The following is a 15157-nucleotide window of genomic DNA, read 5'->3' on the forward strand; positions in this document are numbered from 1 at the left end:
TGCTTGGTTGACTTTCAGGAAATCCTGTGTCAGCTGTGGTCACCTGCAATCTCTTTGTTGTGCCTGCACTGAGAAAGATGCAGGGCATCTTGGATCCTCGGCCAACGATCATCAAAGCCAGGGTAATGTTTCTAATAACCAGGAACTGAAATGGAAGCCTAATGACAATTAAGGATATGATCTAGATCTAGAACCATCTAGAATGTTGTATTAGTTTTGAGGGGAAATGTAATTATAGTCTCCCTTTTGAGATAGAAAATATAGAAATAGAGCCCTGACCAGTTTGGCTCAGCGGTTAGAGCATCGGCCTGTGGATCAGAGAGTCCCGGGTTTGGCTCCTGCTAAGGGCATGTACCTCGGTTGCAGTTTGTCCCCAGCCCCAGTTGGGGTCATGTGGGTGGCAACCACTTGATGTGTCTCTCTCACATTGATGTTTCTCTCTCTCTTTCTCCCTCCCTCCCTCCTGCTCTTTCTGAAGATAAATGAAAAAAAAAAAAGGAGAGAAAATAGAGAGGAAAGGGTCCCTTTCATTCCCCTCCCACATTATTCCATGACTTCTAACGTGAATAATTTTCTCTAGCAAGTCCATATGAGAGTGGAAATATAATGACAAAACAGTTAATAGATGTGGCTGGCACTACCCTAACACTAAACCTATATGGAAGGAGGGACAAGAATTCCCTTTCACCTGTGTGAACTCAAAGGACAGTAATTTACCTGCTCACTTTTTCTGAAAGCTCACTGCTAAATTTTAAACAGTTAAGAAAAAGACAAAGGATTAGAAGGAGACTCTAGTGAATCAGAAGGAAAGGGTGACCATTTTGTTTGGCAAAGGACTACCAAGGCTGAGGAATTACACATACAGTAAAAGTCAATTGGAAATTAGAGTCCCCTTCTCTACCACCACTACTACATAAGTAATTGTAAAACACACTTTCTGTGTAACTGATGGACAGTTTTATTAGAAATATAAACTACAATACCAAACCATGACTTTTTAAAGCTTTATTGATCTATAATTTATATACAAAAATTGCACCTATTTTATGTAAGCATTTTGATGTGTTTGGACATTTGCATACACCCATGATATCATCGCCACCATCAAGGTACTAAACGTATGCATCACCTCCAAAAATTTTCTTGTGTCTTACTGGTTTGGTTTGTTTGTTTGTCTCATGGTAAGAACATTTAACATGAGCACTATCCTAACATATTTTAAAGTGCACAGTATCATGTTATTAACTACATGTTGTACAGCAAATCTCTAGAACTTTTTTCACCTTGCATAACAGAAACTTTATATCCATTGAGCAACAATTGCCCATTTCCTCCTCCCCTAGGCCCTGGCAACCAACATTCTATTCTCTGCTTCTATGAGTTTGATTATTTCAGATACCGTACATAAGTGCAATCTGTGACTAATTTATTTCACCCAGAATAATGTACGCTGGGTTGCCAAAAATGGTAGGCTTTCTTTTTTTTTAAGCTGAAAAATATTCCTGTGTGTGTGTGTATGTATACACACATTTTACATATAGACATAAAATGTGTGTGTGTGTATCCATTCATCCATTCATCTGTTGATGGACATTTGGGTTATTTCCATATCTTGGCTATTGTGAATAATGCTACAGTGAACATGGGGATGCAGATATGTCTTTGATTTCAATTTTTTTTTTTTTTTGACATATACCCAGAAGTGGAATTGCTCTATTTTTAAGTTTTTAAGGAATCTCTATGCTGTTTTTTATAGTGATTGTACCATTCTATATTCCCACTAACAGTTTCTCCACATCCTCACCATTACTTATTGTCTTTTTGGCGGGGGGAGGGGGGGGGAGTTAATCCTCACTCAAGGATAGTGTTTTATTGATTTCAGAGAGAGAGGAAGGTAAAGAGAAAGGGAGGGAGGGAGAGAGAGAGAGAGAAACATTGATGTGAGAGAAACATTGATCGGTTTCCTCCTGCACTTGCCCCAACCAGAGATCAAACCCACACCCTAGGTATGTGCCCTCACCTGGAATCAAACCTTTCAGTGTACGGGATGATGCTCCAACCAGCTGAGCCACCTGGCCAGGGCTGGGTTTTTGTTTATTTGTTTGTTTGTTTTTAGTAAAAACTATCCGAACAGGTTCGAGGTTATATCTCATTGTGGTATTAATCTGCATTTTTCTATCAATTAGTAATGTTGAGCACCTTTCATATATGTGATAGCCATTTGTATGTCTTCTTTGGAGAAATGTCTACTGAAGTCCTTTGCCCATTTTTTAATCAAGTTGTTTGGTTTTTGTTATTGAGTTATAGGAGATTTTTATGTATTTTGGATATTAACCCCTTATCAGATAGATGGTTTATAAATATTTGCTCCCATTTCATAGGTTGCCTTTTCACTGTGTTGATTGTTTTCTTTGCTGTGCAGAAGTTTTTTAGCTTAATGTAGTCCCACTTGTTGATTTCTGATTTTGTTGGCTATGCTTTTGGTGTCAAATCTAAGAAATCTTTGCTAAGACCAATATCAAGAAGATTTTCTCCTGTTTTCTTCTAAGAGTTTTACAGTTTCAGATCTTACATTTAAGTCTTCAATACATTTTGAGTTGATTTTTGTGTATTGTATAGATATGAGTCCAGTTTTATCCTTTTGAATATAAATATATAGTTTTCCCAGTACCCAAAGCATTACTTTTCAAGGGCTCTTAAATAAAGTCAGATATGACAGAATGCTATGATTAGTTCACAGGAAGAATATAAAATATAAAAGAAAATGAGGAAATATTAATAAAATATTACTCTGAGAGATTATAGGATAAAAACATTAAGATAATTTAGGCTTCAGATATTTTAACATTGACCTAAATATTGAGACTTGGTAGTCTCCTTAAAATCTCAGTATAAGTTCAACTAGATATTTCTGAAATCAAAGTTTTTTTAAATTTATTTATTTTTCAATAATCACAGTGGTGGTCTTATTTTAAATTAAGTGGAAAAAGAAGAAAAAAGCCATCAATGAATCTGACCAAATCCAAAGGTCAGAGCCATGAAACTTAGATTTAGACATTTAAACCAGTAATTCTGAATTTGCCCATTATTTTCATATTTGCTAAATTTAGGAAATAAGGAAAACCCATATTATATGAGAAAGAAAGAGGACTTCTCTTTGACTTAGCAAAGCTATTGTGAATCTTATCTATTTCTCATTTAAATATCCACCTTCTCTTCTTTAAAACTGACATTGTGGCAGCCATTTGTTCTGATAGTGATTAGACAGTGTTCTGTAATCACTCTGAAGCTTAGTACATTGTGTAGGATGCTGCTCGCTCCTGTTAGCCCATGGAATTGAGAACTGGTCTAAGAATTAGTTAGACTCCTTTTTCCCATAAAGCAGTGTATCTGGGGCTCAGAATGGGTCACCAGTATACTTGGCTGCTTACTTCTTTTGTTTTAATTCCCCAGATCGAACTCCCACATGTTTATTGATTTAACTGTCACTTTAGAACATAACTCTGTTCACTTACTTGAAACATGGTTCAAGTTTATTGTCTCTACTTTCAGACCATCCAAGAAGCAGCTTACAGACAGCTGTTATTACTGTTCTCTGAAATGTTTGCCACAATCACAGCCTCTCTTAATTCCTGTTGCTTTGGGGAAGTGGAGTGGATTTTTTTTTTTTTTTTTTTTTTTTAGAGAGAGAGAGAGAGAGAAGAATTAGGAGGGAGAGAGAGATAGAAACATTGATGAGAGAGATCATCGATTGGTTGCCTCCTGCATGCCCCTAACTGAGGATTGGGCCCACAGCCTGGGCATGTGTCCTGACCGAGAATCAAACTAGTGAGCTATGGATCAACACTCCACCAGTGAGTCACACCAGCTGGGCAGTGGAGTGGATTTTAAATGCTGGTGTCAGTAACTCACACTGCTGGACTGTGTTGTAGCTGTCCTATGGGTAGAGCAATGCTGGATTATAATAAAAGGTCGGTAAAGAAAATGTCATCCTTTTATATCAGCGCATTCTGAAGAGCATCAGTTTACAACAAACATTTGGCCTGTTTCCATGGTCAGGTATGGTTGAAGTTGAAATACTTCTGGTTTTTAATAGACAATCAGAAACATAATCCTAGAAATTCGTCGAACAGAATTATTGACCTAATGTTTCCATAAAAGCACATCCTATCATGTGTTTCCTTATTATTCCATCAGAGCACCCTGTACTGCCCCCCCCCCCCCCGTTCTCAACTTTTTTCACTAGAAACATACCTGAAGTAACTCTTACTAGTATTAACAGCTTACCTCATATCAGGCATTGATTAAGAGAAAGAAAAGGGAAAATACTTCCATCTGCCTTGGGACCAGAACAGCATGTTCTAGGAGAGAACAAGCATGTTGGAACTTCACTAGACTACTGTAATTTGTCCACCTGGCCGTCTCTCGGCATGCCGGGATCGGTGCAACGCAATGAACCTACAACCACACGCTGGTTGGGGTGAGAGGGAGATTTGCAAGAGAGCAAATGATCCAGTTCTCTGGACACAGTTCCATTTATTTGCAGATTGGTACCCCCAGGTTACAAATGTTTTTAAGTAAATTATATCCTTGAGATGGCATTACTGCATACACCCTAGCTTTGTCTCTTGTTTTTTAAAGGAAGAGACCTTGAAGCCAAAAGATAATAAACCCTTATTCACATGCAAATGAAATACCCAGTACACCTGGGCAGGCAAGGTGCCCCACCCCTTGCTAGGATTCCGAGAATGCATTAACACAAGGTTGAGAGTGCCTAACGCACGATTAAAAAACATCCATCTTCCAACCCCCCAACCCCACACACCTTCCCTTGTCTCTTGAACATTAGTGTCCTGAATGATATAAGAACTTGATTAATGCTTTCTGACTGATGTCATAAACAATAAAATACAAAGCATTTCAACAAAATGTTTATATTGTTTGAAAATTGCTAAGGTGTTTGCAACTGTCGAGAGAAATGTGGTTGTTCATTGTGACAAAATCTGTCATTGATCATCAGGTAACTTTAAAATTCATGCAACCGCAGATATGAATCAGTTTCAAATTCATTTTTTCAAAAATTTCTAAACCTAGTTATCTTTTTCATTTTCTAACAATAAGCTAAAACTAATTTATATATTTCTTACAAATCATGGACAGATCTATCATTTCTATATCTGTTTTTTGACCCATAGACCATAACATTCTCTTATAACAGGCATCCAGTAGTATCTCAAGGTCCTCTCTGGTAAACTAATGAAATGAGTGCCTCATCACTTCTGTAGCACTTAACAAAAAATTTAGTATCAAGCTCCTTTAACCACCCTTTGGAAGTTTTGACCAGATCTGAGTAGAGGCCAACCCCCCAGCACCCAACAGAGCTGTAAACATGTCATCTTGGGCCTTCACCCAAATGGAATCCCCTTTGGTCAGCTGTTTTCTGACAAACTCTCTTCTCCAATCTGTGCAGTCCTAGTCCCAGTCTATTCCCCTAAATCTTTCCAAGCTCTCACCTTCTCATCATTCCCGCCTTCAAAGCTTCCAAAGACATTCAGGTCTTTGGCAATTGTCTAATAGTCCTCTTCTCTACCTCACCTCTTACCATCAGTTGTTTCATTTCCATAATTCTAAATACTTTTATTTCTACTTCAGCAACTCACACACATGTCCTTTTTGATACTGGGAACTGCTACATTTCAAAAATCACCAACTCTGGTATACAAATTAAGAACAATGGTAAGCACTCTTATTTAATATAGTACCAGAAGTCTTAGCCACAGCAATCAGACAGGAAGAAAAAATAAAAGGGACCCAAATGGGAAAGGAGGAAGTGAAACTGTCATTATTTGCAGATGACATGATATTATACATAGAAAACCCTAAAGACTCCATCAAAAATCTAATAGACTTAATAAATGCATTTGGCAAAGTAGCAGGATACAAAATTAACGTCAAGAAATTGATGGCATTCATATACACCAGTGATGAACTCACAGAAAGAGAAACTGAAAAAACCACCCCATTTACCATCACGGCAAAAAAATTAAGATACCTAGGAATAAACTTAACCAAAGAAGTAAAGGACCTATTTGCAGAAAACTACAGGACATTGAAAAAAGAAATAAAGGAAGATATAAAAAAGTGGAAGCACATACCTTGTTCATGGATTAGAAGAATTAACATCATTAAAATGTCCATACTACCCAAAGCAATCTATAGATTCAAGGCAATCTCCATCAAAATACCAACGACATATTTCACAGAACTAGAACAAATACTTTAAAAGTTCATATGGAACCAAAAAAAGACCCTAAATAGCCACAGCAATTTTGAAAAAGAAGGACAAAGTAGGTGGGATCACAATACTAGATATCAGGTTATACTACAAAGCAACTGTAATCAAAACAGCCTGGTACTGGCACAAGGCATATAGACCAGTGGAACAGAACTGAGAACCCAGAAATGGACCGAAGGCAATATGCTCAATTAATATTTGACAAAGGGGCAAGAGCATACAGTGGAGTAAAGACAGCCTCTTTAATAAATGGTGTTGGGAAAATTGGACAGCTATATGCAAAAATAATAATAATAAAACTAGACCATCAACTTACACCATGCACAAAAATAAACTCAAAATGGATAAAAGACTTAAATGTGACCCGTGAATCCATAAAAATTATAGAAGAAAATGTAGACATCAGAATTTCGGACATCATATGCAGCAGAATTTTCACTGATACATCACCTAAGGCAACAGAAACAAAGGAAAAAATGAACACATGGGACTACATCAAACTCAAAAGCTTCTGCACAGCAAAAGAAACAATCATCAAAATGGAAAGGCAACCCACTGTATGGGAGAACATCATTGCCAATGATACATCAGATAAAGGGTTAATTTCCAAAATATATAGAGTGCTCATACAACTCAACAAAAGGAAGACAAAGAACCCAATTAATAAATGGGAAGAGGAACTAAATAGATACCTCTCCAAACAGGACATACAAATGGCTGAGAGACATATGAAGAAATGCTCAACATCACTAATCCTCAGAGAGATGCAAATTAAAACAACAATGAGGTATCACCTCACACCTGTCAGAATGGCCGCCATCAACAAATCATCAAACAACAAGAGTTGGCGAGGGTGTGGAGAAAAGGGGACTCTAGTACACTGCAGGTGGGAATGCAGACTGGTGCAGCCACTATGGAAAACACTATGGTGTTACCTCAAAAAATTAAAAATTGAACTACGATTTGACCCAGTGATCCCACTTCTAGGAATATACACTAAGAAGCCTGAAACACCAATTAGAAAGAATATATGTACCCCCATGTTCATAGCAGCACTATTTACAATAGCTAAGATCTGGAAACAGCCCACGTATCCATCAGTAGACGAATGGATAAAAAAACAGTGGTACATATACACAGTGGAGTACTATGCAGCTGTAAGATCTCTTATCCTCTGAGACGACATGGAGGGACCTGGAAAGTATTATTCTAAGTGAAATAAGCCAAGCAGAAAAAGACAAATACCACATGATCTCACTTATATATGGAATATAATGAACATAACAGTCTGAGGAATACGGTAGACCCAGAAACATGGAAGTAGGGCACAGACTGACAACCCCCAGAATAGGGGGTGGTGGGGGTGGGAAGAGATAAACCACAGAACTTATATGCATGTATGCATAACCAATGGACATGGACAACAAAGTGGGGGATGGGGAGGGGGTGCCAATGGGGTAAAAGGAGAAACATCTGTAACAACAACAACAAAAAATTTATAAAAAAACATAGAAGAACAATGGCAAGTACCAATCAGTAGATATAAAAGAGTATAAACAACGCTCTAACCCTGACCCTTTTCCCTCAATCCATAGGCCCCTTCTGGCTTTACCACTTCCCTCATCCAATCTAAATCCTGTGGTGTATCACTTCAACTTTTTTCCACCACCTTCAACTTGTTTTTGCCTCTTCTTCCTTCCACTACAACCTACTCTAAGAATCCACAAACTTGGATCAGTCTTTCTTTTCCCTTCATTTTTATTTCTAGGCCATTAAGCACAACTAGAGAAGAGTATACAGCTATTCAAGTTGTTGCATTCAATTTACGTATCTCAGCAGGGGCCAAAGTCTCTTTGGTGATCCTTATAAATTCCATACATTAGCTTCTTCCATTACTTACTGGTCTTCCAGATCTTCACCATTCTTCTAAAACCCACTCCATCATCCACATCCCCTAAGCTGTGTAGCAAAATAAGCCTCAGTTTGAATGATGGCTCCAACATTAACTAGATTATAACCCTTGGCATATTTAATGGTCTCCATTCTTCTAATCCTGCCTCCCCTTAAATCTCTTTTCTGTCTAACTCTGATCATACCTGCATCACCAATTAAAATTCTTCAGTGCTTCCCATGACCCCAGGGTTAAATACAAACTGCTCAAGTGAATATAGGAAACCCTCCATCCCTAGGCCTGTTTTCCTCTCCAGCCTCATCTGCTTCCCATTCTGACCATACCAAGCTAATTACTGCTTCCACGGTGGACACGAGATCCCCTGCTTATGCCTATGTTTATTTCCCTTCCTAGAAGATTATCCCCTAACCACCACAATCTCCTTTCTCAGTTTAGAAAATTCCTTAGTCAGAAGACTCAGTCATCACATCCTCTGGCAAGCCTTTCTTAATGTCCCTAAGAAGGGTTGATTTACTTCTTCATGTCCTTTTAAACATGTCCACATAAACAGTTCTGTGATAATATTATTACACCGTATTTGCAATTAATTATTCACTCTGTTGAGAAGTCTTTGAGGTCACTTCTCTATAAGATGGGCAGGGGGAAAAGGAAGGACAAAATATACTCTGCTCTTTTAATAAAAAACATTTTAGAGCACATTTAGGTTTACAGCAAAATTACAGAAAATACAGAGTTCCCATATACGTCCTGCCTCACACACATACAACCTCCCCTACTATTGATATCCTGCATCAGAGTGGTACATTTGTTACAGTTAAGAAACCTACTCTGACACAGTGTCACGCAGAGTCCATAGGTCACATTAGGGTTCATTGTTGGTCTTGACAAATGTGTAATAACATGTATTTGTCATTATAATATCATACAGCATAATTTCACTGTCCAAAAATCTTTCTATGTTCCACCAATTCATCCCTACCTTCTTGCTAACCCTTGACCTCTTTAACTCTCTCCAGAATGTGATATAGTTGGAATCATACAGTATGTACTCTTTTCAGATTGGCCTCTTTTACTCAGTAATATATATTTAAGATTCCTTCATGCCTTTTAATGGCTTGATAACTCATTCCTTTTTATGCTGAATAGTATTCCATTGTCTAGCTATATCACCGTTTATTTGTCCATCCTCCTACAGAAGAACATCTTGGTTGCTTCCAACTTTTGGCAATTATGAATAAAGCTGCTATAAACATTTGTGTATAGGTTTTTGTGTAGACATAAATGTTCAGTTCATTTGGTAAATACCAAGGAGCACAGTCACTGGATTATACAGTAAAAGTGTGTTTAATTTGGTAAAAAAGTGCCAACTGTCCTCCAAAGTGGCTGTACCATTTTGCACTCCTACTAGCGATTATCCTGTTCCTCCACATTCTTCACAGTATTTGGTGTGGCCAGTGTTTTTGGTCGTCTAGTAGGTGTGTAATAATATTTCATTGTTGTTTTAATTTGCAATTTCCTAATAACATATTATGGTGAACATCTTTTCATAGGCCTATTACCTGTATATTATCATCTTTGGTGAGGAACCTGTTCAGGTCTTTTGCCCATTTTTTAATTGTGTCATTCCTTGTTGAGTTTTAAGAATTCTTTGTATATTTTTGATAACAGGCCTTTTACAGATCTTTCTCCCAGTTTGTGGCTTATCTTCTGTTTCAGTTGACCTATTTTTTTCTAATTATTTTCCTTAAACATTTATATACAACATATCACATAATACTACACCAAATAATACAGTTTTATCCCTTGAATGTCTGCTTTGTGCCCAGAAAATATGCAAAGGAAAAGTCCTAAAACACAGCCCACTGCCCATTTTGAATGAATAGAAGAAGTCATCAGAAGTGAAACACTAACCATTTGCAATGCTTTTTCACCTAAAATTGTGTGTATGTTTACTCATGGTATATCATTCTTGTAAGCATTGAAGCTCCTAGGAAATAGGTGCTTTCTTAAGCTTAAGTGGTGTGATTAATATACCAGAACTATAACGTCAGTATGATTAAACATATTGATTAATAAAATATTCTGCATTTTAATAAAATAACATAAAAATCTAATAAGTTTCATCTTTTGCTGCAAAAGGAACAGCTGTTTGTGAAGCTATGAAAAAATTTAATTTCAATTTGATGCAACTGATTCTTGTTTCTTAAATTAATATAAATATCTCCTTTAAAACAAACAACCCCATTTTGTAGATGATCAAACAGAATATAAGTATAAACACCAGTTAGCAATAAAGCTGGAAGGAGAACGTAGGTGTCAGGTATCATCTCATTCCAACATTTGTTCCACTGCACTGCCATGAACCAGTCAGTGCATTGTTGGGGAAAATCTGGTTACACACCTAGCAGATCACACTTCTGTGTGAACAGCTCTTATAGTTAGTACTGGAGAACACACATACACACAGAGAGAGATTGAAAGAGAGATTTTTGCCCTCAGGTAAGCACAAAATAATTTAGGAATAATCCTAAAGTTAACCCCCAATAAATATGAAATAGAGTATAAACATAAGCCAAGCCCTGGCCGGTTTGGCTCAGTGGTTGGAGCATCAGCCTGCAGACCAGAGAGTCCTGGGTTCAGTTCCCGCAGTGGGTGCATACCTTGGTTGCAGTTTGTCCCCGGCTCCAATTGGGGTCGTGTGGGTGGCAGCCACTGGATGTGTCTCTCACATAGATGCTTCTCTCTCCCTCCTCCCTCTCTCCCTCCCGCTCTATCTGAGGATAAATGCAAAAAAATAAAATAAAATAATAAAATAAAATAAACATAAGCCAAGATTAAGCAAAAGAGTGGAATGTGACTTAAACAAGGAAAAAAGCCCTGGCTGGTTTGGCTCAGCCATTAGAGCGTCCGCCTGCAGTCCAGAGAGACCTGGGTTCAGTTCGCGCTAAGGGCACGTGCCTCGTTGCAGTTTGTCCCCCGCCCTGGTTGGGTTGTGTGGGTGGCAGCCACTCGATGTGTCTCTCTCACATCGATGTTTCCCTCTCTCTCTCTCTCCCTCCCACTCTATCTGAACAAAAAATGTAAATGTCCTCGGGTGAGGATTAAATAAATAAATAAATAAACAAACAAGGAAAACAGCCTAGAACTGAATTTTATTCTGGATTCCAGAGGAAAAGCATGGATTGTCAGAGTGAACTAGAATGCTTAAAAACATAGTAACCAGAATGGATTGGGGACAGAGTTACTTGAATCAAAATTTTCCATTTTAATTGTATCATTTGATCTAAGCAATATCTCTGTTAGCCGAATAAAGCCTTTCCAGATCATTTTAAGGTGGAGTAACTAAAATTGTTATTATGCTAATAAAAAATGTTAATTCTTGTATACTGGAACAACTCTTTTTTTCACTAACAGTGAGCTCATCTTTAGGCTATTGTCTATAATTATATACTGTATAAACTTGTTAAAAGAATACTTTGTAGGTACCTGCTACTACAAAATTATTATTTTAACTTATCAAATTTCAGTATGAATTTAATAACAGACTTTTTAAAATGGCTCCAGGTTGAAGGGTGATTGGTCATTGTATGTGAACTGAATTTGCTATGATAGAAAGGACTTATCCTTGTTAGAAGAATATGAAAGAGGCCGTTTCATAGCAGAGACTCTTTCAAAGGAATTATCTTATTACCTGTGATGTGGCTAAATCAAAATGATATAACTTTTAGTAGAGACTACTTTTAGTTGCTTTAATAAGCTTGTAAGTCAGTATTGGGACATTAGGGAAATATTCAAGAGGAAAAGAAAGTCGCTATCCCATTTATGTTAAAAATAGGTATAGGATGGGCAGTTGAACAGCACCTCATAAACATTTACTGGATGAATGGACAGACAGACAGATGGGCATACAGATAAATGAATATAGATCTTATTTTTTGTCTACATCTGTCTTCTTTATTTTGAGTGATACAATTTTTGAAGTCGTAGGTCAGAAGTATCTGTCCTCATAATCTATAATTAGACTTCAAAAATAGACTTTATCTTTTTCCTCTGCCCTTTCCCCCACTATGAATACCAACTTCTTGGACTTCTTTTCTCTTTTCATCACAGCAACCCAACCTCTGGACTTCCTGTACTAAGAATATCAGGTGGCAGTAGTGGAAACGGCAGAATGCCAACATACGTTTCATGTCCACTGTATTCTTTGCACAACCTCCACCACCCTGTAGTTTTAAGAGATGATCAAATGATTAAATTTGTCTTCTCTTCCTCTTTATTCTATAGTTATCATGTGATGTAAAACTGGATCCTCGCCCAGAATACCATCGGTGTATACTGACTTGGCATCACCAAGAACCACTGCCTTGGGCACAGAGTACAGGTTAGTCATTCACACCTGCAGGTACGTCTGTGCACCCATCCTGCCAACCCACACATTTATACATGTAACCTCCTTCCCGGGTATGCCCAATTTGGGATTATCATACGTTTTCCTTCTTGAAAGGTTGGATGAGTTAAATATTCCTAAAAAGTACAGCATAACAGGACAACAAGAGTAAAAAAAATAGTACCTAAGGTTTAGTTATTCCATGAAGCCATGTTTTCTAGATAAGCATCTGAAACACAAATCTAGAATTACAAAAGATTTTTATCTATTTGCTCAACCGATAAAGTCTGAGCATAACATTGGTTGTAGGAAGAGGAGGGATTGTGGCTATGCCACCCTGAAATGTGAGATTAAAGCCCAATTACAATGTGATTCTCTGTGGTCTCTACTGTACACTAGATATTGGTAAAATTTAAGGACTCAGAAATCAATATGATATTGCAGAGTTCTATAATTACCTCTTCGAGACTTTAAACTTTTATCCCCAACTTCTCTAGTCATATTTTACATAACTTTTTTAAAAAAATTTTTCTTTATTGATTTTAGAGAGAGAGGAAGGGAGAGGGAGAGATAAAAACATCTATGAGAGAGAACATCAATTGGCCCCCTCCTGCAGGCCCCCAAAGGGGATTGGGCCCACAACCTGGGCATGTGCCCTGACCGGGAATTGAACTGGCAACTTCTGGTGCATGGGTCGACACTCAACCACTGAGCCACACCGGCCGACTTACATAACTTTTGATGTGATGTCAGTAAAATTGTATTTCCCTTTAAACAAAATTCTTATCAAGTGCAGATATCAACTAACACTATAACTAAGTCCAGGGCCTTGCCATCAGAAACTTGAATTCACATGAGCCACCAGGTAGTAAGTAGGACCCCAAGCAAGTTACCTCAACTCTTTTGAATCTTGTGAGAATTAAATAAGATAGTTAAGTAAAGTGCCTACTACCTTGTGTGGCACTTAGTACATACCACTAAAGAAATGATAGCTGCTGCTATTATTATTTTAATAGGTTTTAAAAGCCTCTCTTTTCAGACATACATAACATTTCAGCCTGAATAGAGAAATTTTGTGGCATTTTGCATAAAATGCTATAAAATCCTGATTTTATTCTTTTCAGCAACCATTTCTAACATTTCTTTTTAGTGCTTAGTGGGGAGGTAGTAGGATACAGTAGCAAGGCTACCTGAAAAAAAGTACAGGGACGTCTGATCATCTCCCTTCTTCTTGAAGACCTGTGCTCGATTCATGGGCTCTTTGAAAAGAACTGCAAGGGCTCTAGATATATCCACTGTGATGATGCTTATGCTGCTGTAACGAGAGTATTTCTTTCTAGGTAATCAGATGAGCAGCCGTCTGATGAGCATGCGCAGCGCCAATGGGTTGTTGATGCTACCTCCAAAGACAGAGCAGTACGTGGAGCTCCACAAGGGCGAGGTGGTGGACGTCATGGTCATCGGACGACTATGATGGTCGCCAGCGGGAGAAAGCTTTGATGCATGTCCACATATCATTGACTGTATCCTGTAATATGCAACGGCACAGCTAGTTTTTCTGATTTGGATAAAAGTTGATCTGTATAGTCAACATCTTGAACTATATTTCAAAAGAATTTAAATACCTTTTAAAGAAAAAAACACCTAAAAATAAATCTTAAAACAGACAACTCTATTCTGATTATATCAAAGCAAATTTTTCCTTTCTTGCAAATTGCTTTGTGTGTTCAATGCTAGGTCTGATAGCGATAGCTTTTAGTAGACAGCAGTAGGTGCCTGCAGAACTTGTGTTTTTCTCATCTTTAAACAACTACTTATGCTCTTAAATCAAGGCTGTCTGCTTATTTATACTAGCGTAGGCAACACTTGGATTCCCTTCTTAGTATGCTTCATAACCGCTTTACAGAGAGCTTTCGCTTGTTCTTTATCATGTATCGTGTTTATGTGCACAGTGCCAAAAGAAGAGTGGCTGGGGGCCTTGCCCTGCCTCCAGGAGAACATCCCTGCAGAGCTTCCGGGGAAGTTTCTCGCCCCAGTAGCCTCGTGGCACAGTACTCTTGGGCAGTAACTGGATACTTTTTATTTGAACAAACAAACTGGGAGAAAAATGCTTCCTTAAGTGCTGACAGCCTTTTTAACCAATACATTTAAAGTTGTACAGAACAAAAAATAAAATCAAAGACTGATCTTGTACAGATATTAGTGTTACCAGCATTCACGTGGAAATCAAGAGCAAAGAAAAAATAACGATAAACAACTCTGTACCATAACATTTTCTGTAATGATACTGAAACTTAATGAATAAAAAATCCTTGATCATTATATAAAATCCATTGTGTTGGCCTTGTTAAGAAAAGAGAACATTGTCATGCATTCTGATGGGGTTCTGCCTGGATAAAAGGCACATTTAAGATGCCTTAGCAAGTTTAAGTGATATAAAGAAGATGTAAAATGTGGTATGATGTAACTATATTTTACTACAGTATTGTGATCTGTGGCATTGTGAAAATACAAATTAGAAAACAGTGGAGAACCTGTGGTTGTTCTGGGCTTTCCAGTCATA

At 37.7% G+C, this 15157-nt stretch overlaps 1 protein-coding gene across 6 annotated transcripts in view; it reads left to right on the top strand.

Moving 5' to 3' along the window:
- GPHN (gephyrin) overlaps positions 1-14917 on the top strand; it is a 562530-nt gene extending 547613 nt beyond the window's left edge. For 3 of the 6 annotated variants that reach the window (XM_036267724.1, XM_036267708.1, XM_036267715.1), the window contains 3 exons: positions 19-122; positions 12492-12588; positions 13935-14917. In XM_036267724.1, the coding sequence (XP_036123617.1) occupies positions 19-122; positions 12492-12588; positions 13935-14068 (335 nt within the window). In that variant the 3' untranslated portion in view covers positions 14069-14917. The remainder of the gene's footprint in view (positions 1-18; positions 123-12491; positions 12589-13934) is intronic. The other 3 variants (XM_036267700.1, XM_036267732.1, XM_036267739.1) reach the window with 1 other exon arrangement.
- The last annotated feature ends 240 nt before the right edge of the window (positions 14918-15157 follow it).

The sequence above is a fragment of the Molossus molossus genome, unplaced genomic scaffold (genome assembly GCF_014108415.1).
Source record: "Molossus molossus isolate mMolMol1 unplaced genomic scaffold, mMolMol1.p scaffold_m16_p_1, whole genome shotgun sequence".
Lineage (NCBI taxonomy): Eukaryota > Metazoa > Chordata > Mammalia > Chiroptera > Molossidae > Molossus > Molossus molossus.